At 45.3% G+C, this 26,784-nt stretch overlaps 1 protein-coding gene across 2 annotated transcripts in view; it reads left to right on the top strand.

Moving 5' to 3' along the window:
• CCND2 (cyclin D2) overlaps positions 1 to 19,121 on the top strand; it is a 28,775-nt gene extending 9,654 nt beyond the window's left edge. For both annotated transcript variants that reach the window (XM_040063097.1, XM_040063098.2), the window contains 2 exons: positions 6,742 to 6,872; positions 17,713 to 19,121. In XM_040063097.1, coding sequence (XP_039919031.1) covers positions 6,742 to 6,872; positions 17,713 to 17,868 — 287 coding nt within the window. In that variant the 3' untranslated portion in view covers positions 17,869 to 19,121. The remainder of the gene's footprint in view (positions 1 to 6,741; positions 6,873 to 17,712) is intronic.
• The last annotated feature ends 7,663 nt before the right edge of the window (positions 19,122 to 26,784 follow it).

Below are 26,784 nucleotides of genomic sequence, written 5' to 3'. Positions count from 1 at the left end.
GCTTCCTCGTGTTACGCTTTTCTCTCAGAGGCTGTACGTGCCACGGTTTTGGTGCAGGATACCCCTTTTTTATGTGAGAGTCTGTGAGGGAACGGTTTTTGAGGAGGGGCAGCCTGTGCATGACAGGCTTGGGGAAAGAGGAGCTGTACTGGGGACACTCATCTCTGTGAGGAGCTTCACAGGATTTTAGTTGAGTAGCAAGCAAAACTTGGAAGCAAAAACCTTTGCAGACTTGCAGAGATAGAAGGCGGCCTGTGTAAAACCTTGGACTCAGGACTTTGCAGGGTGTTTTCTGTGCCTCAGCTGAGTCCTGTGGCAGGTGGGATGTGCCCGTGGTGGATCCAGCATCTCGGGGCCCGTGTCAGCACAGAGGCCGAGAAAGAGCGCGAAAATCTCAGCTTTAAGTCAGTTCCATGCAGCGTGCCAAACCTCTGCCCACTGTTTCTGGGACGTAAATCATCTACGCTTGAAAGCTGAGAAGGTTTTTTTTTTTAACTTCTGGGCCAAATCCTGCATCCTTCTTCATACAGAAGTTCTGTGGAAGTCAATGGGAGTGTTGTTTGAGCAAAGACTCCGAGATGAGGTCTACAACCCTGGTAGTGATCTGCAGGGTGACCACACAGAATGAGGCCTGTCTGCTCCTCGGCATTCCTGCTGGGCAATTCTACTCTGCATCCCCTGTTCATCCAGAGTAGGTTACTGGAGCCTGGAAGTGTGATACAAGTTTTATTTGGGACCCGTTCTTTGCTGAGTGGAAGAATGAAGCCTTGAGAGGCTTCATTATGTAAATGTCCTGAGAAGTGAAATACGTGTTGCAAAGTGGCAGCGTTTGCAGGAACTTCTTGCGAAGCACAAGAAAGAATAATCTCCGCTAATTTATTGCTGCACAAAAGAAGGCTCTTGCTTGTTCCAGGGAGGGGCAGCTCTTATCAGTATGTTGAGCTTTCCAGCCAGTGGAGACACAAGAACCAAAGAAGTGCCATCAGTAGTAAGTAGTCAGGGCCTCGAGAATGTTTCATGACCAGTCAAGTCTGGCAAGAGGAGGTGGAAAGAAATACAGAAAGAAAGCGTGTGTTGATACAAGCTGGCATCACTCTGGAGCTGCCAGAGGAATTGCCCTCCTTTCTACCAGCTGCAGGTCCGACATTTTGGTGGTTCGGGCGCTATCATCTTCCTAATCCTTGGTTAGGAGGGTGTAAAAAAAGTGCAGATAATAACCAGTGCAAACAGTTGTTCAGAAATAGTATTTACCATCAGCTAATGAGCATATTGTTGTGAGTGCTCCTCTACTTTGCATAGGTTGTTCAGCGTGTTTCCCTGTCTTTACATCTCTTGGATGGTTGTGGTGAAGCATTAACATTTAGGATATTTCAGACCCAGTGGTATAAAGGCCAAATGCTGTTTTGCTTTACTGTAGCCCAGGAGCAGAATTAGATGTCTGCCCTCTGACCTACTCAAAAGGATGGAAGCATGTCTGCATCCTGGTTTACTTGAAAGTTTTGTGTTCGATTTGACGGGCTGAAGAGTCATCTGGTTGTGCCTTTAAAAGTAGAAATAGTTAACATGAGGAAAATTTGCAGTGTCTTGGATAAATAAAAGAGCAAGAGAAAAAAAATGGCCATTGCAGATATAACCAACTGTATTAGAAAAAAAAATAAAAGAGTACCATACTGGCCCTGGAATTCCATTTGGATCAAAGCAGACAAGAATTAAATTCACTACTTCCACTGTTTATCTTAGACTTTTCTTTTAAACTTAGATAGTTAAATATAGACCCATGCTTGTCTTCATAGTACAGGCATTGGCCGAGTGAAGTCCAAGGCTGGCTGTGACCATTATCTATATAATTTTAATGTATCAATACCTGTTTTCCTGATGGAGATAACATACCTTTTTTCCTCCTTTTTTTCCCCCCACCGTGGGAAGATTTACCTTCCTTACGACGGCAGTTTCCAACTCTGTAAATGAATATCTATCAAATTACAGAGATGAAAAAAGTCCAACCAGCAGCCAGATCAGTAACGTGGGTCATTTTAAGTAGGTAGAGTTCCCCCACCTGACTTGGACACACCAAGCACGTTCAGCCTGGGTGTTTGTCAGTGCTCTTTTCCTCCTGATGGTTTTATTTGTTGGCTGCAAGTTAAGGCTTCCCCTTGCAGGACCTCACTGGGTTCTTTCCTCCAGTTCCCTTCTGCTTTGGACTGACTGTCAGCCTTGCATTTTCCTGGCTTGAAGGTAGTGAAGACCACTGGATTGGGAGACAGCCAGCAAAACAGCTCAGCCGCAGCGCTCGCAGCCCTGGAACTTTGGCGTGGGTTACGTGTGCTCCACTGGCAGAAAAACCTCCTCGTGCCCTGGCTGTGTCAGCTCCGGGCTGAAAGTGGGGGACAGGTTCAGGGTACCCTGAATTTGCTTGATGGCTCTGGTCCACAGGTGCTTGTGTTTCAAAGGGTGCTGTTTCTTGCGCTGCTGTTTTATATTTTTTCAGCACTGGAGTCAGTGGGGTTGTGCAGGGCTGGTCGCTTGGGAAACAGGTGATACTAAAATGGGGATGGGATGGTTTCTAGCGTTTATTGCCTGGGAATGGAAAGTAACACAGGTTTTGCTTTCTGACAACCCAGCGTCTTCCCTTACAGTGTTCGTGTGCTCAGATTCTCATAGACCATGTGCTGTGGCACTGCTGCTCTAATTTATAATGACACTCTTTTGTGCTTTTCCCATGGAATGGCATAATCACAGAATCAATTAGGTTGGAAAAGACCTCTGAGATCATTGAGCCCAACTATAAACCTATAAATCACAGCAAAGCTAGAGTCAGAGCCATGCTTTAGATGCAGGCTCTGGGTCTTTGTTAACCAAGTTTGCACACAGAAGGATTTAGCCCATAAGCTTGCTTCAGGTGACCAGGGGGAAGTGCTTTTTATAAAATTCCAAGTGTCCAGTAAGAAGTGCTTTCTATAAAATTTCCCCTGTAGTTCAGGTTTCATCATGTCCTACAAGAATTTGCAGTATTTCCATAGGTTCCAGCTCACATTTTTGGGTTGTCTCTCTGTGCCCCCCATCTTTCTTTTTTAATCTTTTTTTTTCTTTTAATCTCATGGCAAATTTTTGACATAATTTGGAGAGAGGACAGTTTTACCTGGGTGAAAACTGAGTGAGGATGGCAAGGCTTGTCTTGTTGTCATGGAAGAAGAAGAGGTAGAGGTTTATAATTGAAAATAGCATGTAAAAAGCTTGTTTTGAATTTCTCAATGGAATCTAAGAGAGTGCGGGGGGGGGGGCGGTTCTCCATCCCCTCAGATACGGTGCTTAATATTTATGCTTTCACTGCAGCTTGAAAAACATTTCACGTAGTTATTGCTTTGCTTGAATATGGAAATATGTTAATTATGGCCTTTATTGCACTGCCTGCTCTTTTCCTCAGCCTTTTCTATTCAACCCTCTAGGTGGCCCGGCACAATGTGGCTTCTTTTCTTTCAATGAGCTCTTTCCACACTAATAGGGTCCAGGGTGATGTGGAGAACCATGTGCACAAAATTGGTGCACCACCCCCCATTCCTTTGTGGGCATGTCAGGTTAAATTCATATCAGCAGGAGGGTCACTGCCATGATTTTCAATAGCTCGAGATGAGGTGATGACTTCAGACAATGGTGCCACACTCTCCAGTTGGAGACACTTGCCTCACCAGTTGCAGTAGTTAATTAATATGCTAAAAATAGAAGCCAGTGATACAAATCGCTGCCTGTTGTACAACAAAGACTGGGCATGTGTAGCTTTGATAGCCAAGTTTATGGTGCTTGTTATGGAGGGAAGTTAGTTTAGAGCTAGAGGCAATGTAAGACTTTCTGGATGCTGAGCTTTAGTCACTCTGGGCCTCTGGCCATTCGCTCGCTGTCTCATTTGCATTATGAATGACATTAAGGGAGCTAACAAGGTTATTGGGCATAGAAATGTTCGCATGTGACCCCACGTGGAAGCAGACCTACAGCAGTGCTAGTTGGCAGGGACACTGTGCCTCTTTATTCAGCTTCCTAGGAAGACAGTTTCTGGGAGTGGATCTAAAATCAGCCACGAGAACACCGGTGTTCGGATAACGTGGAGGTCATGATGCGAGGCAAGGAATTTCAGAGGACAGGTGGAGAGCTCTGTCCTTCTCTCTGCCCCTTCTGCCTGGGCATGGGACCTCCCTGCACCAGCTTTTTACGACATCCTGCCTGAAACTCAGAACAAGGTGGGGGAAATTACGGAAAGTCAACTGCTACCCATAGTTTCCATGCATAAGTGAGAGACAGTTTGGTATGTCCAAGATGAAACATAGAAGTTGCTTCCCAACTTAGGGGAGTGGTTATCCCTTAGGTGTGTTTGTATAAATCCGTATACAAACGTGAGTTAAACATGAAAACGAAATTGATCATAGAATCATTAAGCTTGGAAAAGACCTCTAAGATCATGGACTCTGACCCTAACCCAGCACTGCCGTGTTCACCACTAAACCATGACTCCCAAGTGCCACATCTGCGTGTTTTATAAACACTTCGGGGATGGTGACTCCACCACTTCCTTGGGCAGCTGGTCCAATGCCCGATCACCCTGAAGAAATTTTTCCCAATATCCAATCTAGACCTCTCCTGGCACAACTTGAGGCTGTTTCATCTTGTCCTGTCCCTTCTTCTCTGGGAGTGCTGCCTGACCCACCCCTGGCTGCACCCTCCTGTCAGGGAGTTGTAGAGAGCAGTAAGGCTCCCCTGAGCCTCTTTTCCTCCCTCAGCCACTCCTCATCAGGCTTGTGCTCCATCCCCTTGCCCAGCTCTGTTCCCTTCCCTGGACACGCTCCAGCCCCTCAATGTCCCTCCTGCAGTGCCAGGCCCAGAACTGTCCAGATCCGTCTGCAGAGCCTTCCTGTCCTCAAGCAGATGAACCCTCCTGCCCGGGTTGGTGTCACCTGAGAACGGACTGAGGGTGCACTCGATCCCATCATCCAGGTCGTTTATCAGAGAGAACTGCCCCCAACACGGAGCCATGGGGAACAGCACTGGTAACTGGCAGAAAGTGCAATCCTGGTGGTGTAATTCCCATTCCCTTGCCTTGTGCTGAAAGCTGCGTATTCAGGGCTGTGTCCTGCACTGAGAAAGTGGGTGTCAAGGTTCTCCTGTTGTCAGTTTGGGAGTCAAGGTTCTCCTTGTCTCTCTCCTCCCTCGTTAGTGGAGGGCAATATAATTTCATTTCCAAGAATCAGCTTTCCTATGTACAGTGGGTTCGTACTATTACAATAGTGCATAAATTACTATTTTTATAATAATGTCAGTCCATATTCCTTACTTCAGCCAGTGGGAATTTGCCCTTCAAAAGTGTCTTTCAGAGTGTGATGTCTGCTAGGAAGCAGTGTGCAGTGTTGGCTTTGCAGGTGGGAGCCTCCAGCTGGCTTTGTGAGACAGAGAAATCCATGTCAGGGTTTCAACTCCCCCTTTTGTCTCCCTACTTGTAACACCCCCGTTCTGGTCCATCTGGGTGAATGTTATGTCCCAAGTGCCATTCTTACTGGACTGCTTCAGTCCCAGGGATATATTCCAGCCTGGAGAAGAACATGCTGTCTCCACAGCTATTGAAGTCTGTGCCAGCTCTGAGTTTGGGAGGCTGAGAACAGCTCTCCAAGTGCCTAAAACCTGAGTGGTTACACAGACAGCAGCAGGGTTACAGAATCTGTGAACAGAGGGGATTTGGGATCTGCAGCTGGGCAGTTTTCTGTAATCTGTTTCTATTGATGGAATGTCTTGCTTGTAATTTATTTCTTATTGTGTATTACTTTGGTTTACTCTTCCTTCTACTCCAGTTCCCCCAGCTGAAAACGGGTAGAGAAAGGTTTGCTAATACTGAAAATTGGTAGAGAAACGTTTGTTAATGAATTATTGTTGAACCAAAGAACTTGCAAATCAAGTTTCATTTTAGGAATATATCAAGATGTGGGAGATCTGGTATTTAGCAAGATAAACTAGTGCTGATAAACCAGTGTCGGTGGCAGCACCATAAACCATAAAATTATAGCATAAAGATCACAGGATTTTATTTTAATTTCTCTTCTGATATGACAGATGTGTGAGAGGAAGTTCTGAAGTGTATTTTTAGCTTGTTTATTAAGAAGTAGTAGTAATAACAAATGTGATCTTTGTTCTTTGATTTCATAGCTATGGGCTGTAAGTGTTCTCACTTTCTAATTGCTAAGGTAGTAAAGATGAACCGTTAATTAAAATCTCTTTCCCCGGACAGTTCTTTAAATGCTCGAATTAATTAACTCTTTAAAAATTGACGTGACTGAAAATCTCACTTTGGTCCTTTGTGATAGCTTATTCCAGTTAGTTTTCTGGTTATACAGAGAGGTCTAATGTGACCAAGACCCAAATTTCTGACATAAATTACAGAAAGCCTCCTTCTTCTCTTTCCTTTTCTTTAAAACTACGGAAAGACTATTAAAAATTGTCCAGGTTTACTTTATGCATCAGTGAGAATAAAAGACTGAACCGCATTTCCATTTTAATTTGCAGGTCTGTTCCCCCTCCTTTGACTGCTTGTGATGAGCAGTGTGACTAATGAGCTCCATGGGACCAAAAAGAGTGGCACTTTTCCCTTTCTTCTACTTCCCCGGGTTTTATTCTTGGGTGTGGTTTTTTTTATGTTGCTTGCCTCTGATGTTTTGCAGCTTTTCTGGTCGGGGCTTGGACTAATTCCCAGATCTGTTCTTGCAGATTTTAACTTTGCCATGTACCCACCATCAATGATAGCAACTGGAAGTGTGGGAGCAGCCATCTGTGGCCTTCAGCTCGATGATGGAGACAGCCTCACGGACCTCCTGGCCAAGATCACGAACACAGATGTGGTGAGTGTCCCACATTCCTCTTCTCCTTTCACTTCCCAGGCCATAGTGGAGAGCTGGGCCTGATCCTGAAGGCTGGGTGGAGCGAAGGAGAGGGTGCTTCTGCAGGGAGTGAGTTGCAGGTGTGGAGCCAGTGCTTTGGTTTGAGTCTCCAAGGCGGTGGGGAGAGCCTGCTTTGCTCGCCCAAGCTGGTGGTGCAGCAGGCTGAGCCTCCTCAGGAGCCCTGGGTGATGGGTTGAGCAGGCAGCATTCCCTCGAGCGCAGAGCAAACCAGGAGGTGTTGTGCTGTGGTTGGTCCTGTGCTTGCAACCTTTGAAACTGCTCTTCTGGCCCTCTTTCAGGTATCACCTAAAAATCCTTGGCTTGGAGGAAGTGAATAATGAGCTAATTTTGAGGCAGGATGTGAGACAGGCATAACTGTCAAGCTGTCCTTAATGTGTGGTAATTTATTGGTTTTAATTCAGAGAGTAAATACAGGCATTATTAAATCTGTGATAGCATTGTTAAATGAAGATTCGGGTTTGTGATTTGGTTAAAAAGGAGTCACTAGTTCAGTTTACTTAAAAGCGGGAGAATTTTGATGTTTCTTTTTTTTTTTTCTTACAATCAAATTGATCCTGATTTCCTAATGCAGTTATGGGGTTTCCCATTTATTTTATTTCGAATTGGATTTGCACAGAAAAAAAATATTTCCAATTGAGAGTGCATGAAGTCTAAACCATAGAATCACAGAATGCCCGGGGCTGGAAGGGACCTTAGAGACCATCTCATTCCAACTCCCCTGCCACAGGCAGGGACACCTTCCACTATCATACCAGGGTGCTCAGAGCCCATCCAGCCTGGCCTTGGACATTTCCAGGGATGGGGCAGCCACAGCTTCCCTGGAGAACCTGTGCCAGGGCCTCAGCACCCTCACAGGGAACAATTTCTTCCTCATATCCCATCTAAACCTGCTCTCTGTCAGTGTGAAGTCATTGCCCCTTGTCCTGTCACTCCAGGCCCTTGCCAAGAGTCTCTCTCCATCTTTCCTGTGGGCTCCCTTCAGGCACTGCAAGGGCACAGTGAGGTCACCCCAAAGCCTTCTCCTCTCCAGGCTGAACCATCCCAATTCCCTCAGCCTTTCCTCCCAGCAGAGCTGCTCCATCCCTGTGCTGCCCCTTGGTCCCTCTGAGAGGAGGGACACCTTGTGTGCCTGAGGAAATCGGGTGTAAGGCCATTAAGGCCCTTTGCTGAATTTTGCAGTTTGGAAAACCTTCATCTACTGTGCTGATCTTTTCTGTCCAGATTGTTTAACTCTGAAAGAAAATACCTGCAAGAACGTCTCAGTAGTTCTTAAGTGGGCAGAACATGGGGTTTTCATTTTGCAATGAAAATGCCTTCACACCTTTTAAATTTAGAAGGGTTTTTGTTGTCAAATGCGTGCTTTTTGCCATCCTGGTGAAAATCTTGCCAGATCTGACTGAGCCTACACTCCTTCAGAAGAAAAAAATAATGCTCTTCCCAAATAACAAAGAACTCCTAGCATTTTAATGTTCACATCTCCTCTCCAAGAGTCTGTCAGCATTGGGTAGAGACCAGCTTCCTTCTCTTTGCTCCTGGTCTCAGCCCACAGCAGCACAGACTATAGAGGAGAGTCTCATTCATCCCCCAAATCAGAACAAACTTGAGACAAAAGGAGCTTCTGCATAATTTAATTGCTAAAAAATAGAAGCCTTTGCAGAAATTAGAGGTTCTGCTACTTTTTTCAAGGTGTTTTCATTGTTGAGGCAGAGGTAGCCTTAACTCCCTGCAAGCTTTGAAGCCTCAGCCTAACCATAGGTTGCCAAAATTTTTGAGCTTAGGCAAAATACTGTATTTTTCATTAGCCTGCTGTTTCAGTTTGGGAGAAGTGTTTTGCCAGGTATTTTCTCTGTGAGTTTTGCATTGGAAAAATAGAAAAGGGCCCAGGACTGCAAACTTTCATCCCCAGCAGGGGAGCAGGGGACAGGCTTAGCAATAGGTAGTAATACCAGCCTCATGTGTAAAATGTATTGTTGGAAAAAATGTACTGTCTGGATTGTGTAAGAGTTGGCCCAAGGCTGTTTTAATAAAGAGTAAAGACTATTGTAATACATTCTACACTGGGGCTTAATTAAAGTTGAATGAAGAGCTTCAGTTCTCTCACTTCCGAGTTTCTGATGCCTGAGAGCTGTTCCTGCAGTGGCAAAATTAATTCCTTGTCACTGTGTGAATGATTTTGTTTTCCAGGGGCTGCTTAGGGAAGAGGGAGAAATGAGAGTTCCTGGGCTTTAGGACCATCAATGCGGGAGAAAAGTGGGGAAGTCACAGAAATTAACAGTTCTGCAGGGGAAAACCTTCTGGCCCCCTGTGCCTCATAGGAGCCCACAGGAACCATCAGGCAGCTGGGGAAGAGTTCTTCCCAGCCAGAGGGTGCCAGGGCTTCTGCTTCATTTTTGTTTTGGGAGTCTGTGATTGCTTAGCATGGAAACAGATGATAGGACTTTCCCACCGGCTTTTCAAAAAATGTCACTGTCTGAGGTGAAGCATGAAAAATCTCAGCTTCAAAGCTGCAAGCAGATGAAAAGAAAGAATGGTAATGAAACCCTGATGCAACTTAAGTACAGTGAGCTTTTCTGAACTTTCACTGTTTTATAATGATAATTTAAGGGTGCAGTCTATTTGCTGGGAAATAGCAGCATTAACCAGGAGGCAGAAATCAATGGTGTTATTTCAGATTAGTGTAACTGAAAGTGGAGTTTGGCTTTTACAACGAAACTGAATCTTTTTAATGGATCTTTCATTAAGAATTAGACTAAAAATACGTTATTAATAAACAACATGCAGTTTAGAGCCCAGCTGTTGGGTAAGCAGGCAACCAGCACAAATTTCTTTCAAAAACGTGTTGGTGTTGGCTGTTCTTGTATGAATCCAGAGCAGTGCCCCAGACTTGAGATGGGGTTGTCCAAGGCATCCTTCCACTGTCATTTTAGAGATAGCTGATTATTTCTGGTAGGTATTTGCCCTGGGCTGTTTGGTGAAGGTTGAATCACAGGCTGGAGAAAGTGTGACAACAGGGCCAGGCAAACCCTGGATTCATTGCTCCTTCCACCGACCGAAATAGACGGCAGGGAGCTGCTCTTGGAGAAGCTCAGCAGCCTGAAGGGCAGTGCAAGTAGCTCTGCACTGTGCACCTGAACTGCCTTCTCTGTCTGTTACTGTCCCTGAGAGCCACCAAGGGCTAATCCCACACAACTGAGGGAGAGGATTCTCCCCCTCTACTCTGTTCTTGTGAGGCTCCACTTGGAATACTGCGTACAGTCCTGGTGACCCTAACGTAAGGAACTGTTGGAGCAAGTTCGGAGCAGGCCATGGAATTGATAAAGGGAACTGGAGCAGCTCCCCTGTGGAGACAGGATGGGAGAGGTGGTGCTGTTCAGCTTGGAAAAGAGGAAGTTGTGTGGAGACCTCAGAGCACCTTCCAGCATCTGTGAATGGGCTGCAGGAAAGCTGGAGAGGGACTTCTCATTACAAAGTGTAGTAACAGGACAAGGAGGAATGGCTTCAGACTGGAAGGGAGTAAGTTTAGATTGGATGTTAGGAAGAAATTAGGAATTAGAATTAGAATTAGAGAGGGTGGTGAAGCCCTGGCGCAGGTTTCCCAGAGAAACTGTCTGCCCCATCCTTGGAAGTGTTCAAAGCCAGGTCTAGAGCAAGGTGTCCCTGCCCATGGCAGGGGGGTGTGGAACAAGATTTCCTTTAAGGTCTTTTTGAACCCAAACCATTCTGTGCCTCTGATTCTAACTTCACACAGCTCTGCAGGATGGGTATTGCATGTTCCAGTCTGTTCTCCTGCCAGGGATGGGAACATTTCCTTTGTGGTGGCTTGAAGAGGAGAGGCTGGCGAGCGAAGAGTTAACAGACCTACTGGCAGGAAGCCGCAGAGCTCCCTGTGCATCTCTTGGTGGGTCATTGCAAAGGAAAAACAAACAACTCAGGAAGTCAGGAATTCCCATAGCATCCCAGACCAGCACTCCAGTGTGAGCAGTATCCTGTCCCTGGTGGAGCCAGATGCTTTGGAGGAGGATACGAGCATCCCTGCTGTGCACAATTACGGGATGTGAGGAAGGATAGCTGAATGGGTAGGGCACATTTTAAGACCTTGCAAGCAATATTCTGCTTAGCTTGAGACCTTTCTTGGGTAAACCTATTCCTTCACCTCCTGGAAGAGCAGCCATCCAGGTTGCATCTGGATGACACACAGAGTTGGTCTCCTCAGCATCAGCAGCCAGGGAGAGGTTTTCAGGTAGAGCCAATGCCTGTATGTGGGCGGAAGTCATCTCTAAAAGTCTATTCCCAGATGGTAACTGGTGTATATTGAGTGGTTTGGAAAATCTAAAGCATATTTAAGGGCCTGAAGTAGGAAAAAAGCAAGGAACCGAGCATTTTTTAAAGGCTTGTCGAAACAGTTGGCTGTGAGCCCTTAAAAATGCGGAGTGGGGCTGTTTTGAAGACTGGATCCATAATAAATGGCATTTAAAATATCTCCACTTATATGTGCCACATATGTCAGTGCTGGGATTTTTTTTTTTTTTTTTTTTTTAATTCCCAAGAACAGAGACATCCCTTCATAAAGATCTGCAGATTTCTGCACAGAAACGGAAGTGAAGAACCACTCACGCTCGAGAATTCAGAGCTGCAGTAAAAAAAATCACGGAAATCTATCTTGAATGGATCGCGTTTGAACGTTGTCCTTACAGCACATACACCATTTATCCCCTCCTTTGTAGTGTCTAGGGCCTGTGGTTTTGGAAGCAAGAAACAGGACTCACTGTATCTTATCCTGCCTTATTTGTTGCAGACCGCATTTTGTATGCAAGGAAACAACGGGCGAAATAGCCTCCCAGAGAAAGGAAGAATGAGATAGTTTCCTAAGTTGTCTTTGCCTGAGTTGGCAGCTGCTCCGTTTCATTCAGCTTTTTGTTCCCCAGTGAGTGCTGTGCGTGTGTAGCAACAATGGGGTGATGCAGTGACACCGCGGGCTCATGGCGGAGTTCCGTCGGCTCCATTGACAGGCGCGGCCGCGGCCGGCGCGCCGAGGGAGCCGGGCCCCCGAGGAACGGCTCCGCAGCCCCCGGAGCGGCTCCCGTGGGGCAGGGGATTCCTGCTCAGCTCCTGCAGCTCTGTGGAACGCAGGCAGGCCCTCCCAGCCTCTTGAAAAATCCCTTTTTCCGCTAAACGCTCAGGGTGTTTGTTACAACTGCATAAATCCCACACCTTGTCACCGTAACACCTTTTCACGTCTTCAGGGTGTGAGCTGGTAGAGATTACCAGAAATCCCAAGTCACACTGAGCAAGGAGTATCGTGGCATCTGCCCCTGCATTGCCCTGCTGGTGTGTTGGCTTTACTCTCTCTTTTCCCAGTTCTGAAAACACTGTTCTCTCCTGTTTGCAGTGAGAAATACCCACAGCGGCAACAGGAAACCAGGAAACTGAGTGGTGAAGCAAACAGTGGAACTGAATTTAGAGAGGACACTGTTGAAACTGCTGGAAAGATGAAAAAATTGCAGAGAAAAATGCCCTGTATTTCAGATTTTTAATGTTAGTCGCTTTATTTATTGCATTATTGCAATAAGTAAGTGGAGAAGCTCTGGCATGAGTTTTTTGCCTTTTTTTTTGGTTTTGTTTTTTTGAGTGAGACATCGTTGTCAGTCCCCGTGAATTGTCCTTTGGAACAGCAATGTACTATTTTCTATACTTCCAGATGGAAAAAGAGACACAGACACTTATCTGTGATTGATGCTCTTTGTTACAGTAGCAAAAACATACATTCAGGAGGGAAAATATTTCTGTTTTTTTAACTGCATCCATTAGATGTGAGATCACTGTAAATACAGTAAATGGATAAGATATTCCCACAGCAGCTTTCCAGGCCCTTGCTTTGGAGAAGGTCAGTGAGGTAAAGGCCAGTGTTCAGCACACAAAGGCCCCACTTTGGGAAGGAATCCCTGTTTATGTCAACAATGAAGCATGTGCTTTGGAGAGGTCTGAATTGGGGCTTAAATGTGAACCAGTGGAGGAATCCAGCCGGCTTTTGTGTGTAGGAGTACAGATGACATGTTCCACACTGGAATTTATGTAAATCCCAACTCTTTAATGCATGTCTGATTGCTGCTTTCTTAGGTTATCCAAGCAATGCATACATGACCAGTGAACAGTGCTGTTATTTTGGGTATCTCCAGCATCCTTTGCATTTATCAAACCAGATCCTGCACTTAAAACCAGCCCTTTTCTGATTTCCCTTTTGCAATTAGTTTTAAGAAAGAGGAAGAGACTGGGAGCCTTAACACTTATTTGTGAAGGAATTAATAAATATGTGGAAAATTAACCACCCTTTAACACAGAAGGCTTTTTTAACATTCCCAGCTTTGGGATTTTGGGCAGTGGAAAGCAAGAGCCTGTTGGTTGAGTTGAGTTGAGCTGAGTTGAGCTGAGTTGAGCTGAGTTGAGTTGAGCTGAGTTGAGTTGAGTTGAGTTGAGCTGAGTTGAGCTGAGTTGAGTTGAGCTGAGTTGAGTTGAGTTGAGCTGAGTTGAGCTGAGTTGAGCTGAGTTGAGTTGAGCTGAGTTGAACTGAGTTGAGTTGAGGTGAGTTGAGCTGAGTTGAACTGAGTTGAGTTGAGGTGAGTTGAGTTGAGCTGAGTTGAGCTGAGTTGAGCTGAGTTGAGTTGAGTTGAGTTGAGCTGAGTTGAGTTGAGGTGAGTTGAGCTGAGTTGAGTTGAGCTGAGTTGAGCTGAGTTGAGCTGAGTTGAGTTGAGCTGAGTTGAACTGAGTTGAGTTGAGGTGAGTTGAGTTGAGCTGAGTTGAGCTGAGTTGAGCTGAGCTGAGTTGAGGTGAGTTGAGCTGAGTTGAGTTGAGTTGAACTGAGTTGAGCTGAGTTGAGCTGAGTTGAGCTGAGTTGAGTTGAGTTGAGCTGAGTTGAGCTGAGTTGAGCTGAGTTGAGCTGAGTTGAGGTGAGTTGAGTTGAGCTGAGTTGAGCTGAGTTGAGCTGAGTTGAGCTGAGTTGAGTTGAGTTGAACTGAGTTGAGCTGAGTTGAGCTGAGTTGAGTTGAGTTGAGCTGAGTTGAGTTGAGTTGAGCTGAGTTGAGCTGAGTTGAGCTGAGTTGAGCTGAGTTGAGTTGAGTTGAGTTGAGTTGAGTTGAGTTGAGTTGGAGCCTTCCCTCATAGCTTGCCCATGAACCATAAATGCCAGTTTAAAACTGGAAGCTGGGGGCCAGTATAGGACATGTGTATACCACAGAAGTGTTGAAAAGTTCAAGAAAGTGAATGATGTGTAAAATCCTGCAGGATCTTCCCTAGGGCTGGTGCTTTCTTTCAAGATTGTCATAATGGAAATTGAAATCTTCAGTGATAATTGACTTGTATCAAGTAGCTCATGCCATAGAGCTGCTGATTCCTCCTTCCAGTTATTTTCACTGCCAGCATTTCCACCATGGCCACGAGGCTGCCCCTCATCAGACACAGGAAAGCTTTTCTTTTCCTTCAAATGCATTTCAAGTGTGCTAGTAAAATCACCTAGGGATGAAAGAGTTTCAGAATGAAAAAAAAAAAAAAAAAAAGAAAAAGAAACCCCAAAGTTAATTGCCTTTTAGTTCTGTACATGCTGAAGTAAAAATAAAACTATGGAATGGAAAGTACCAGAACTATTTTAATCATTAAAACTACTAGACCATATAGAAGAATGGGGAAGTTGATCCATGTGATACACACTTAAAAAAGTTCTTTATAAAAACAAAAAAGGCAAACCCTGCAGTATTCTGAAGGAATGGCCTAGTCCTTGTATTACAAAATCTGGGGTCATGCTGCAGTGCATTATAGTGTTCTTTCAAGGAAGATTTGTTGAAAATAATGCAATTTGTGGGTTTTTTTCTTTGATATGTTCTTAAAACTCAATTCTCTGTTGTCAGAGCCATCTAGAGCTTGCAAAATGCAAGTCCACCAGTAAAATATGTACACATGCAGCAAATCCCCATGAAACTTGGAGGGGTTAAAAATACTGTGTCATGGGAAGGACAGGCTGTTTGTCCTGATGGGTTTTTAGTAGTTTTTTGTATTGTGTCCTTTAACTTTGGATTGACAGAAAGTTCCAGTGATGCCCTCATCTATACCATAAAGCCACTTACCTTATCGCACTGTGGCAGCTGGGCTAATAGGATAGTCTAAATTAGGGGGGTTTTCCTTTCACCTGAGAGATTTAGCATCCAAGGAGCTTTAGTATGCAAATAGCAACACCTTTTTGGAAAACTATTTCATGATGGATGCAGTGTGCTGGTCATTTTTACTGTAGGTATCTTTGTTTTAAAGAATTCAGTGGTTTTAAGTTCAAAATCTAATTGTAGACCAGAGAAATAATACACGGTGGCCTGTGGATTCCCATATGAATTAAAATTCACGTGACAATTCCAGTCGAGGCCACTTTCTAGATTTCATGTACGAAATGGAAGACACCAGAAATGACTCATTTCTCTATAGGGTTACCTGGAGATTTCAGCCTCTTCATCCCTGAAACAAATCATCACGCTGCCCCATCACAAGTTTGTACAGTGATGGTGTAAATGACCATACATCAGGGTGTTTAGGAACAGACAAAGCTGACTGCAGATGCTCGAGCCTCATGTTCTGCCTGTCACCACCCTTCCTTCCCCCAAGCCTGCCTGCAAGGAAATTGCCTCATTAAGTTTTTCAGACTGAAGCTGCTTAAAAAAAAACCAAAAAAAAAAACTGGCTTGTTTTCAGGACCCAGTACTTTGAAACTGTGCTTTAAAAGAAGAGGTTCTTATTCCCAAAAAAAGCACATTATGAGTGTCGCCTGTTACAAGAGTGTCCAAACTGGTGCCCCCACACTTAAAAATGCCTTGACCCGCACAGTGATTTGTTGTCATTGCCCTCTTACACACAGGTGAATGCTTACAATGGACCTAAAGCTCTCCCTAGCTGATAATGGAGGGGTTTCTTTATCTGAGGACAGGATTTTGCAACCAGCAGCTGCTGGCTGGTAGCCAAGGAAGATGGGTGTTCATCCCCTACCAGAGCTAACTGCGCCCATCACAAATGTCAGCGTCACCAGCGGAACAGATCCTCCTCATCGGATGTATTTTTCCCAGTCAGGCTGGGATGGCAAATCCATCCCCCAGGCATGAATATTTCAAACTCTGCCCAGTAACCAGGTACTGTGTAGAAAAAGGGCTGTGTTGGTCAGGGCCCAGCTGCTCAGTGTTGCAGTCACATCCCAGAGTGGGTTCACAGGTGCCTGTGGAGGTCAGTGTCCTGCTCTGTTCTTCAGCTCCCCTGCCTGACAGTGGGAATGGTGATGCTCAGTCTCACCATCCCTGCCAGATGCTGTGGGGGCTCTGGTTAAAGCACTGTGCTGTGAAAATCCTCCTACCAAACCCTGCGTTGCTCTATTCCCTGAAGACTCCTGGAGGGACCCAGCTCTTAGGCAGGTTGAGGCTGCAGGGAGTTTACAGTGCCTTTTCCAGAAGGGCTGCCTTTAGAAAATACCATTTCTTGTCCCCCTGCACAGTACTGGATTGATAGTCCCAGTGCCACCACACTGAACGTGGTTGGCATTGTGTTCATACAGTCACAGCTGGGGTTTTAAGTTTCTCTTATAACTCAGGATTTGTCAAGGTTTTCTCTCACTTTTTTTTTTTTTTTTTTTTTTTTCCTGGTTAAATAACCACATTATTTGGTCTTCTAGTATATTATCAAGAGTGTGGAACATCCTGTAAGTATTTTAATGGTCGTCTTCATCGCTGTGTCTGGTTTCAGTGTGGTGAATCCTTTGCATCTATTTCTGCATTTCTACTTCATTGTGAGACTCCTGATGGACAGGCTCCCATATTTACAGTGCTGTACTGTACCCTGCTGTTTCTCTGAGCGTTCGGTAGTTTGTAATGCAGTGGTCTCTGGGAACTGTTTGTATGTTCAGAAAATGATGGGACGTGGCACTCAGTGCTCTGGTTGTCTGTGGTGTTTGCTTAAAGGTTGGACTTGATGATCTCAGAGGTCTTTTCCAACCTAAGTGATTCCACAGTTCAGTAATGCAACTGCACGTTTGGGGCTTGTGTGAATTTTTACAGATAAACTGACGTTTTTGCCTCTGCCTGGGGGACCCAAATGTGTGACAGATAAAACTCAGCCCCGGAGCACCATGCTTGTTGAGAGACCTCAAAACTTCTCTAATTTCCCATCAGTTTGCTTTGTATGAAGTGCATCTGCCTGCGTGATCTTGGTATAGCACACGGAGGTTGTTTCAGGATAAAATTCCGACTCCTTTTTGTAGACCCACTTAGGTGGCTTAACCCTGCCGAGGAGCATGAAAAATTATTTCTCTGTAATACTTAGGTTCTTGCTCAAGAAGACCACATCAATCACATAATGACAGAGTCATGGAATGGCTTGAATTGGAAAGGACATCAAAGCCCATCCAGTGCCACCCCCTGCCATGGGCAGGGACACCTTCCACTCTCCCAGCTTGCTCAGAGCCCATCCAGCCTGGCCTTGGACACTGCCAGGGATGGGGCAGCCACAGCTTCTCTGGGCAACCTGTTGATCAAAGACCAGTGAAATATTAAGATTTAGAGCCTAATCAATACAGCGTGAACAGCGTTTAACGCGGGGAGTTTGTACACAGTGATTACCTCTCAGAACTCAAGGTTGATTTGTGTCAGAGCAGGCGCTTCTTGGAAACACCTGACTGATGCTCTTCCAACTTCTGCTAGCTCAGTAAGGAAAAAATAACCACTTTTATCTTTACTAATGGGTAAATTTGCTTTCTTTTCTCTAGGACTGCCTTAAAGCTTGTCAGGAACAGATCGAGGCTGTGCTTGTGAACAGCCTGCAGCAAGTCCGGCAGCAGCAGCAGCAGAGCAATCCCTCCAAGACAGTGGATGAACTGGACCAGGCCAGCACTCCCACAGATGTGAGAGACATCAACCTGTGAGGACATCGGCACACAAAGTCACGCTTGCTCCCCCAGACCCTTTATTTTTGTTATTATTTTTAGAGTGAATTTTTTTTTTTTTAATCCGCTCCCACATAGAACATATTTAAAGCTCTTTTCGCTATAAAGAAAAACAACAAAAAAAAGTACAAAAACTGAATAATGAAAAAAAAAAAAAAGCATTTGGTGCCCGTGATGTTCTACAGAAGGGAATCCCACGATATATTTGGTAATTGCTATTTGATTATGTATCAGTGATATTAAATGCTTATAAAAGCATACAAAGTAGCTAGATCATTGTAAGCCTGCGTTTGTGGGAACAAAGTAGAGTATACTTGTCTGTGTATTATGAATTAGTGCATACACCCCTTTTTTAGATTTAAGAAAGGAATTGTGTGTGCGATTTTATGGCTTGACTAGATTGCAAAGCAATAGAATAAGGGGTTTAGGGCAAAGTGGGAAAAGATCCCTGAAGCAATTGAACCATTTTGAATGCAGAAGAGATTTGCTGATCTGTCACCTCTGTTATTAGTCAGAAGTGTTTGTTGGATCTCTGTATGTTAGTTTTGTTTACTCTTGCTGTCTGTGGTAGCTGCTACCTAAGAAAGAAGATGCTTTATTTTACCAGCCAGAAGAGCAGGTGTCTTTTGGGCTTTTTTTTTTAGTTGATTTTTTTTTTCCCCCCCCCAACTCCCCCTCTGACCCTCTTGACTTTTTATCTACTTTTCCTTCTGAAATGGTTCATTCTAAACAACGGCAGCATCTTTGGCATGAGAGCAATTCCGTTTGCCCAGCCGTGGGCCGAGCCAAAGTTCCCAAGCGTTCGTGGTCAGTGGGGGGAATGCACGCATTAATCCCGACTTGTTGGCTGGGCAGACCGCCTCCAACCTTTGGATTGCAGGATGCAGTGGATCATCCAGGAATTATATTGCTTTACAGTGCTAATGCTTCACGTCCCTGTTAACGTCTGGCAGCTCCTTAGCTTGGCCACAAAGACATTTAAATGATGCTCTGTCCATCTTCCCTTGTAATAGCCCCTCACTGCGTTAAGGAAGATGAGGTTTGGTTTGCTCCCTCGTCTTTCTTTCTCCCTCCCCCACTCCCTCCCGCACACTTTTTCAGCATTTCAGTAACTGTATTGATCCACAGTGAGCGTTTTTGTAAACCATTTCATTCGAAAAGCACTTTGAAAAATTCTTCCTAAGGGATTAAATGAGATGGTTTATGACAATTTTGCCGAGAAAAGAAAAACAGAACAAAAAAAACAAAAAAACAAAAAAAAAAAAAAAACCAAAAAAAAAGAGAGAAAAAAGAAAAAGAAAAGGAAAAAAGAGAAAGAAATCACAAAAGCAAGGCTTTGTATAGCTTTTTATAGTCAATATTTTCCAGTATCTGGTGTACTCGCTTAGCTGCGGTGTTGCTGGAAATACCAACACCCGCTTCAGATGACATTCCTGTCATGACATTCCGGAAAAAAGTCTGACCATCTGTATTGTTCAGTGTCACAGAAGGATCTTAATACCACCTGTGCGTTTATCTATGGACAAGGAAAGAAAACTGCTGGTGCAACAGCCATGGTGGTAAACATCGAGGTGCGTGACTTGGAGTTTTATTACAAAGGTGTATTCAGCGTACTTGAATTTATTTTCTTGCTCCACCTGTAATGAAGAGGCATTTAGATGGCAAAGGAGTTGGAGCAACTTCGGTGGTTTTTTTTTTGTTTTGGGTTGTTGGGTTTTTTTGTTTGTTTCTTTATTTGGGTTTTTTTGTTTTGTTTTTGGTTTTTTTTGTTTCAGTGGTGTTTCTTCATTTGGGCTTTTTTTTTTTTTTTTTTCACGATTGTATTAACAGTTTGCAGATATCCAGTATGAAGCTGTTGGTTGAAATGTTTAAGTTTGCATTTTTAACACAAAAATCCAGAAAGAACATGCTACTTCAAAGAATATTATATGTATGGACTCAGCCTGTTTGGCTAGATAAGGGTAGAAAATGGAGTAAGATTCTAAGGTTTTGTTATTTTTTTTGATTTGAGGGAGGGTTTTTGGGTTTTGTTTTGGTTTTTTTTTTTTTTGCGCTGCTAAGAAGCTATGATTTGTTTCATTCTTATTCACATTAACAGTACTTAGCTGTATTGTTTCACTGAGTGTGCTGCTATTTTATAAACATTTTTATAATATATTATTTTACTGCTTAAATTTCAAATCCTGAAGTAGATGGTTAAGTGGAGATATGATGAGTTCTTTGATTTACTGGAAATGCCCTGTACAGGTGTTTTTTTTTTCCCTAATAGCGTGTTCATGATTTTTTTTTTTTTTTTAATTTTATTTTTTCCTTCTTTCTTCTTCCTTTTTCTTTTTTTTTTTTTTTTTTAATCTTCCTTCCTTCCTGATCACATCCTGCAAAGATGGTATACTTACCTCAGGTTTGCTGGACAGGAAATGGTTCCCATTTTCACAATACCTCACACAGTGACAGTTTGGTTGCCCCGGGCCCGCCGGGGAGAGGTTGCAAGCAGCCGAGGCGGGGCACTGGCTCCTTTTTGGTCTCTGGTATTCTTTTCATAGTGGAAAAAATGCATTGACTCTCCGCTGGTGAGCAGGTCTGTCCTCCCCAAAGCTGCTGCTGGGCACAGCCTTGGCCTCACCTCCCGCCTCGACGTTCTTCATTGGGAGCACCCAGAATTCCGCGGCAGGTCTCTGTCCTGGAGGAAAAAAGTAGCTGATGTTGTTGAAGCAAGACTGCGGAGCCACACGCGGATCAGATCAGGTCAGGTCAGGTCAGGTCAGATCATTCCTTGGCAGCCCTGCCCCGTGGCTTCATGGGGAGCTGTGCCAGAGGGTCCTGATGGTGGGGTGACCTCTCTGAGTGCTGGCACCGCGTCCATCACGTTGGCTGGGTTTGCTCTGTGCCGCAGGCCAGGCGTGGGCAGGACCTGTGTTTCGGCTGCCTGCCCCTGCTCTTCGTCCAGCCTCCCGCTCGTGCCGCTCCCACAGCGGCCGTGGGATCACAGGGATGATCCCTGCTGTGGAACACAGGGCTGATCCCACAGTGTCACCCCTCTGCAGGGGCTGAGGGCCACCTCCGTGGTTAGCTACGCTACAGCAGGTTGAGGTCACGCTGTGCCCGAAGGGGCAGCACCATTCCGCATTCCCAGTTCTCCGTGGGGTCCTGCTGGGTCTGTGTGTGTCCCCACCAGGGCGAGGAGTGTCCTCAGCTGCAGTGACGTGCCCAGCAAGTGCCAACCCTCTGGTTACAGTGTACTGTATGTTTGAAGGCTGCAAACCCTACAACTTGAGCGCTTTTCACTTTTTATTTCTGAATAAAATGACTGCCTAGTAGTCTCTTTCAACAGATGTTAAAGGAAGTGTGTTGTTACTGCAAATGAGGTGTGAGATTTTCCCCCCTGAATTGCAGAAATCATAAACCTCCCAACTGATTGATTAAAAAAATAATAGAAAATGTGTTGCTGATTCTGCCTTCCCAAATGCCAAAGGATTGGGCCAGTTGCTAAAAGTGTTTCTGAGCTTCCTATTGATGGTACTTTGATGATCTCCTCCTCCTTCCTGTTACTGTAGTGTAGAAGCACCTCATAAGGTATTTATTTGTATTTTCAACATGCTTGTGGAAGAGAAAAATAACGATTCATTCCATGTCAATATTGATGATTTATGCTTGAGTAATTGGACAGCTCCTAATTACTCAGCAAACCACCTAGCCACTGGATTTTTTCCACTATGTTTATTACCATGTTCTCATGTACCTCAGAAATCACTCTCGGTTGCACAGTTTCTGTTCTCAAACTTTTTTGGGTTTTGGTTTTTTTCGGTTGGTTTTTTTTTGGTTTTTTTTTTTTTTTTTTTTTTTGCTTTATTGAGTGTGATGCCATATCAAGTCAACGTTATTCTCTCACAAATGTGCTCTTTAAAAGGTGTGGATGTTTATGTGGTCAGGGGATGCTAGAAAGTGTGGTAGTAGACATCAGTGTAAACAAAAGTATTTAGAAAGTACATGAGGTTGGTTTTGATGGATAAGACTCTGATACGGTGTAGTCTTGATTGCCTTTTAAAAGGTCTTTGTTCAGTGTTGTCATTTTTATTAATAACCTATTGTTTTGACTAGTTTAAAGATGGTTCTAAGAAAAGTGTTTTGGCGGGATTAGGTATGCTGTATGGACAATAAACTCACCTTGACCTAAATTTACTTGCCTTGCTTTTATTCCTTTAATGAATTCGGTTGTATCACTCACTCCATGGTGGTGTTTCCTTGATGGGATGTGATTCTAAAGTCTCTGATCTGGATAGATGGTGTTAGCAGTCATATAAAGTGAAGGCTGCAGTAACAGAACAAACTTGCCTCTAAAATGTTACTGCCTTCCCTCTGGATAGGCAAATTCTGGCATGTAATCCCGTGAGAGTCAAGGAGAGCTAAGCCCTAAAAAGTGGTAAATTTCACGATCAAAACATTTTGTGGGAATCGAATTGAGCTGGTGAAAAGCCACATGGAGTGCCCATTTTTGCAGTGAATTGAAATGCGATTTAAATCTCCACTCAGTTGTTTGTTGCACTGGAATGCTACTGCAAAAATCAGATTGTTTTTCTTTCTATAAACCTGGGAAACCATGAGTAAAAGGAGTGGGATTTGTGGTGGGGCCAGTGGGAAGAAATTAGTCCATTGTCTGGAGTCTGCTTCCTCTGCCTGTGGCCAGGAGGGCAGGATGCTCAGCTTCTCCCTCTTCCACATCTGCTTGTAGATGCCTGCTGTGAAGTGACCAAGCTCCCGTGTGATGTGTTTGGCCTGACCTCTCCTCCACTGCCATCCACATGCCAGTAGCAGTTTTTTCCTGAATTTCCAGCCCTTTTTCACCCCTGGAGAGAGCAAAGAGACCCTGAAGAATGAGGCATTTGGGCAGACATACCGGGGAAACACCATCATAAAGTGAATTATACTGCCAAACCCAAAGACAAATGAAAAAACCCCCAAAAGACAAACTTCAAGATAAAATGAACAGGGAGAAGGAAAAAAAAATCAAAAGGAAGAAACAAATGTTGCTAAAATGAAGAAACAGATAAGGAAAAATAAACAGAAACAAATTGAAAAAATAATGGATGGAAATATGACTTACGGAATGAATATGAATGAATGAAAAATGAGTAGGAAATAGAGATTAAATCGGGGGGTTGGGGGTCAGGAGATACAGATCTTTCTAGCCATAATCACACAATCTTGGGACCTGTTGTTTTAGGGGAAGTCTCTGAAGACTTCCCTGCCAAATGTCTTGTGAGCCTCACATTTCCCAGCTTATCTGCACCAGAGGTAGAGATTCTAAAACATCACAAGTCCAGGGTTTTCTCTGACCACCACTGAACAACATGACCAGCAATTTCTGGCATTTAGTAGGCTCAGCTTGGAGCCTGTGAAGGACTGGAACTGTGCAGTGACCGAGCCCTGAACAGATTATCTGGAGGGAGTGTGGACTCTCCCCTCACTGGGGATATTCCAGAGCTGTCTGGACACAATCCTGTGCCCTGCACTTTGGGATGGCCCTGCTGGAGCAGGGAGACTGTACCAGATGCCCCACTGCGGTCCCTTCCAACTTGACCCATCCTGTGCTTCTGTGATTGTGGTTCTATTTGAAAGGATTCTCAAAGGTGATTTGCATTCCAGCTGGGCAGCTGATGTTCCTGCTGATGCAGCCAGGAGACAACACTGAAACTTGCGGGAGTCTGTGAGGACACTTGCCAAGGAGAACATCAGGCAGCAGTAGCATTCAATCAAGACCCGTTAAGATTACAAGTTAAGGGGAGTAAAGCTGAGGTATTTACACCGAGGCAAAAAAACCCACTTGAGTTTTGCTGCAACCTGCTAGAGAGGGAGAAAGGAGCTGAAGCAAAGAAGAAAACAATAAAAGGGAAAATGTCTGTCTCCTTAAATGCCTGTCCTTCTGTGGAGATGATGTCGTGCTAGCTTGATCTTGCTATTGAGTTTTCTCTAAAAATAAACTGGGTTGTTATTTTGAGCTTTTCCAAAACGCAACATGCGGAAACTGCAAGAAGAATTACGCCAGAGCAGTGAAGGAGAGCAGGAAAGGTCAGCAGGCCGGCTCTGTTTGGCTCCTCAGATTACTCAGGACCCCTTCTTAGAGCAAAAGCTCTGGTTCATCTGACAAGGCTCGCAAGCATCCCTGAAGAGCAATAGATTGACCTTTCTGATGAGGGTTTTGAGAACTTGAGCAAAGCTGTGAGTGGGACATAACCAGCTGAAGGATAAGGGATGAAATCAGCATTGTCATCCAGCGCACTCAAACAAAAAATGTATCTCAGTTTTTTCAGCTTCCTCACATTGTCTCTGAGGGGAGAACTCATCACGGTCTCCAGCTTCCTCATGAGGGGAAGAGGAGGGGCAGGCCCTGAGCTCGGCTCTGTGTGACCAGGGACAGGACCCAGGGAACGGCTGGAGCTGTGTCAGGGTGAATATCAGGGAAAGGTTCTTCCCCAGAGGGTGCTGGGCACTGCCCAGGCTCCCCAGGGAATGGTCACAGCCCCAAGGCTGTCACAGCTCCAAGAGAGTTTGGACAACGCTGTCAGGGATGCAGAGGGTGGGATTGAGGGGTGTCTGTGCAGGGCCAGGGGCTGGACTGAATGATCCTTGTGGGTCTCTTCCAAGTCAGGATATTCCATGACTCCATGATTCTTTCCTCCCCTAGAAGTTTTTTTATTCCAGTTACTTTGGAGTTGCTTCTTACGACACAAATCTTTCTGGTGTGCGCTGATGGTGATGTTTAATCCCCCCAGCTTTACGCATTAGGTCTTTGCCTACCGCTACAGGGCTTTCCAACAGGAGCCGGGTCTGAGTCCCCTCGGCGCGCGGCGGCGCCAGGGCCCGGGGCGGGATCCGTGATCCAGGGAACGGCCGGGGCCCTGGAGCGGGGCGCCACGGAGCGCGGGCGGGCCGCCAGGGGGCGCTCGCACCCCGCCCTCAGCGCCCCGCCGCCATTCCCGGGAACGGCGCGCTGGGAAAGGAACATCCCCGCGGCTCCCGCGGCTCACCTGAGCGCCCGCCCCCGCCACGCAGCCCGCAGCCGCAGCTCCGGCACCAGGGAAGGTGTTCGGCCCAGGGGCTGGCTCTGCTCCCTGCTCGCAGCCCGTACACCGCACTGGAACCAGCTTAAAAACGATTAAAAGCATTCCCGAAGTCGCTTTGCCAGGAACGAGATTCCAAGAACTGTGTTCTCCAGCAGACGCAGTTTGAGGCCTGTCTGCAGTGCAATCGCTGTGTAGGATTTGCCGGGGTGGTGACTCTCTTCAGGCCAGCGCATCCCTCAGAGGAGCATTACGTGGGCCGAGAAGCGCAATGGCACAGAACAGAAGAAATTCAGCAAAGGTTTCTGCTGGGCGCATTTGTAAGTGCAAGGAGCAAGATCAGATCCCAAATGACAATTGAAAAGAGAACCTTAATCTAGTAGCTAAGCCATGAGGCTCTAAGGCAGAAGATACAGGCTTTCCAAGCTGTTTCCTCACAAAGCCAAACTGGGTGACTTCAGGCAAAGTCTCTCAAGCTTTGCCTGAAGGGCTGTCACTTTTGCAAAAGGACCTGTATGAAAACATGCACTTATAAGAAAAGAGATGTTAACAGTGTTGGCTCGTGTTTGAGGCTTGATCCTCGAAACCGCATGTGAGACACAGCTGGAGTTTTATCACTGCAGCAAGACACGGTTGTTTTTAATGGTGATACAATAGAAATAGGTCAGAGCTGATTCAGTTGGCACTGGCTCGTTTACAGGCGAGACTGTGTCTGGTGTCGCCCCTTAAAAACATCAGTTTTAATATGCATTACATATTTCATTTTGCATCTGCTTTAAACAGATATCAAATGAAACAAATTATGTTTCAGTCTTCATTTAGAATGTGTTTGGTGTTAAAGTACAAGCCATTTTCAAATTGACATCAGACCTCTGGGCAACCCGGAAGAATTTCTCAGATTTTTAGATAGCATTTATTGCTGGTTGGGAAATCCTGAAGTACGCTCAGTGACCAATTAATATTTTGGTTAATCACACTGTCTGTAAGCCATAAAAACTTTAGCTTTCTGAGGCAAAAAGGATGAGTTTCGGTCACTTCTTCTGTTACTTTGTCCATTTTACCAGCAGGAATTTCTAGGTTGCCCAGAGAAGCTGTGGCTGCCCCTTGATCCCTGAAGTGTCCAAGGCCAGGTTGGACGGGGCGTGGAGCAACCTGGGTCAGTGGAAGATGTCGCTGCCCATGGCAGGGGGTTGGAACTGGATCTTTAAGGTCTCTTCCAAGCCAGGACATTCTGTGATTCTATGTGCTCTCCAGGACACGACCAGTGTGGTCCCAGCTGGATGTAGATGCTGACACCTCACAGTGTTCTGCCTGGGAAACTGCTGCTTTAAACTATTCCTTGGAATTGGCTTGCCTTTGCTGATGCTTACTCTGAGATTTGGCTCTCCAGACTTAGCTAACTGACTTGTGAGCAATCTCTTTTATCCATCTATATATAAATATCGATGTATTGATATTACTCTGAGTGAAGCGCTGCTGCCAACCAGTGTTAACTGGGCTGATGTAACCAGACTGAACATCATCGAGTATTTTGTGTTCTGCAAAGGGGCAAACTTGATCCATCCCCTGGTCCCGGTGTGGAGGAACACAGTGCAGGGAGCTCGGGGCGCAGCTGCAGTGGAGCTGCAGGCTGAGCTCTGGAGCAGCCCAGCTGAGACAAGAGCCTGGGAACTGCCAGCCTTTCACCCAGCACAACGTCCTGTGGCACCAGGCAGGGGATGGACACTCAGGGAGGAGCTGAAAACCCAGACTTGCCGACCCTTAATCTGTGAGGGTATTAAAGCCCAGGAGTTCCCTTGTGCTGCTCCTGGGAGGCCACCAGCTCGGGCTGTTGTTT

This window comes from Hirundo rustica, chromosome 4, assembly GCF_015227805.2.
Source record: "Hirundo rustica isolate bHirRus1 chromosome 4, bHirRus1.pri.v3, whole genome shotgun sequence".
Lineage (NCBI taxonomy): Eukaryota > Metazoa > Chordata > Aves > Passeriformes > Hirundinidae > Hirundo > Hirundo rustica.
Note: the sequence above shows the minus strand (reverse complement) of the source record. Positions and strands in the feature narration are given on the sequence as shown.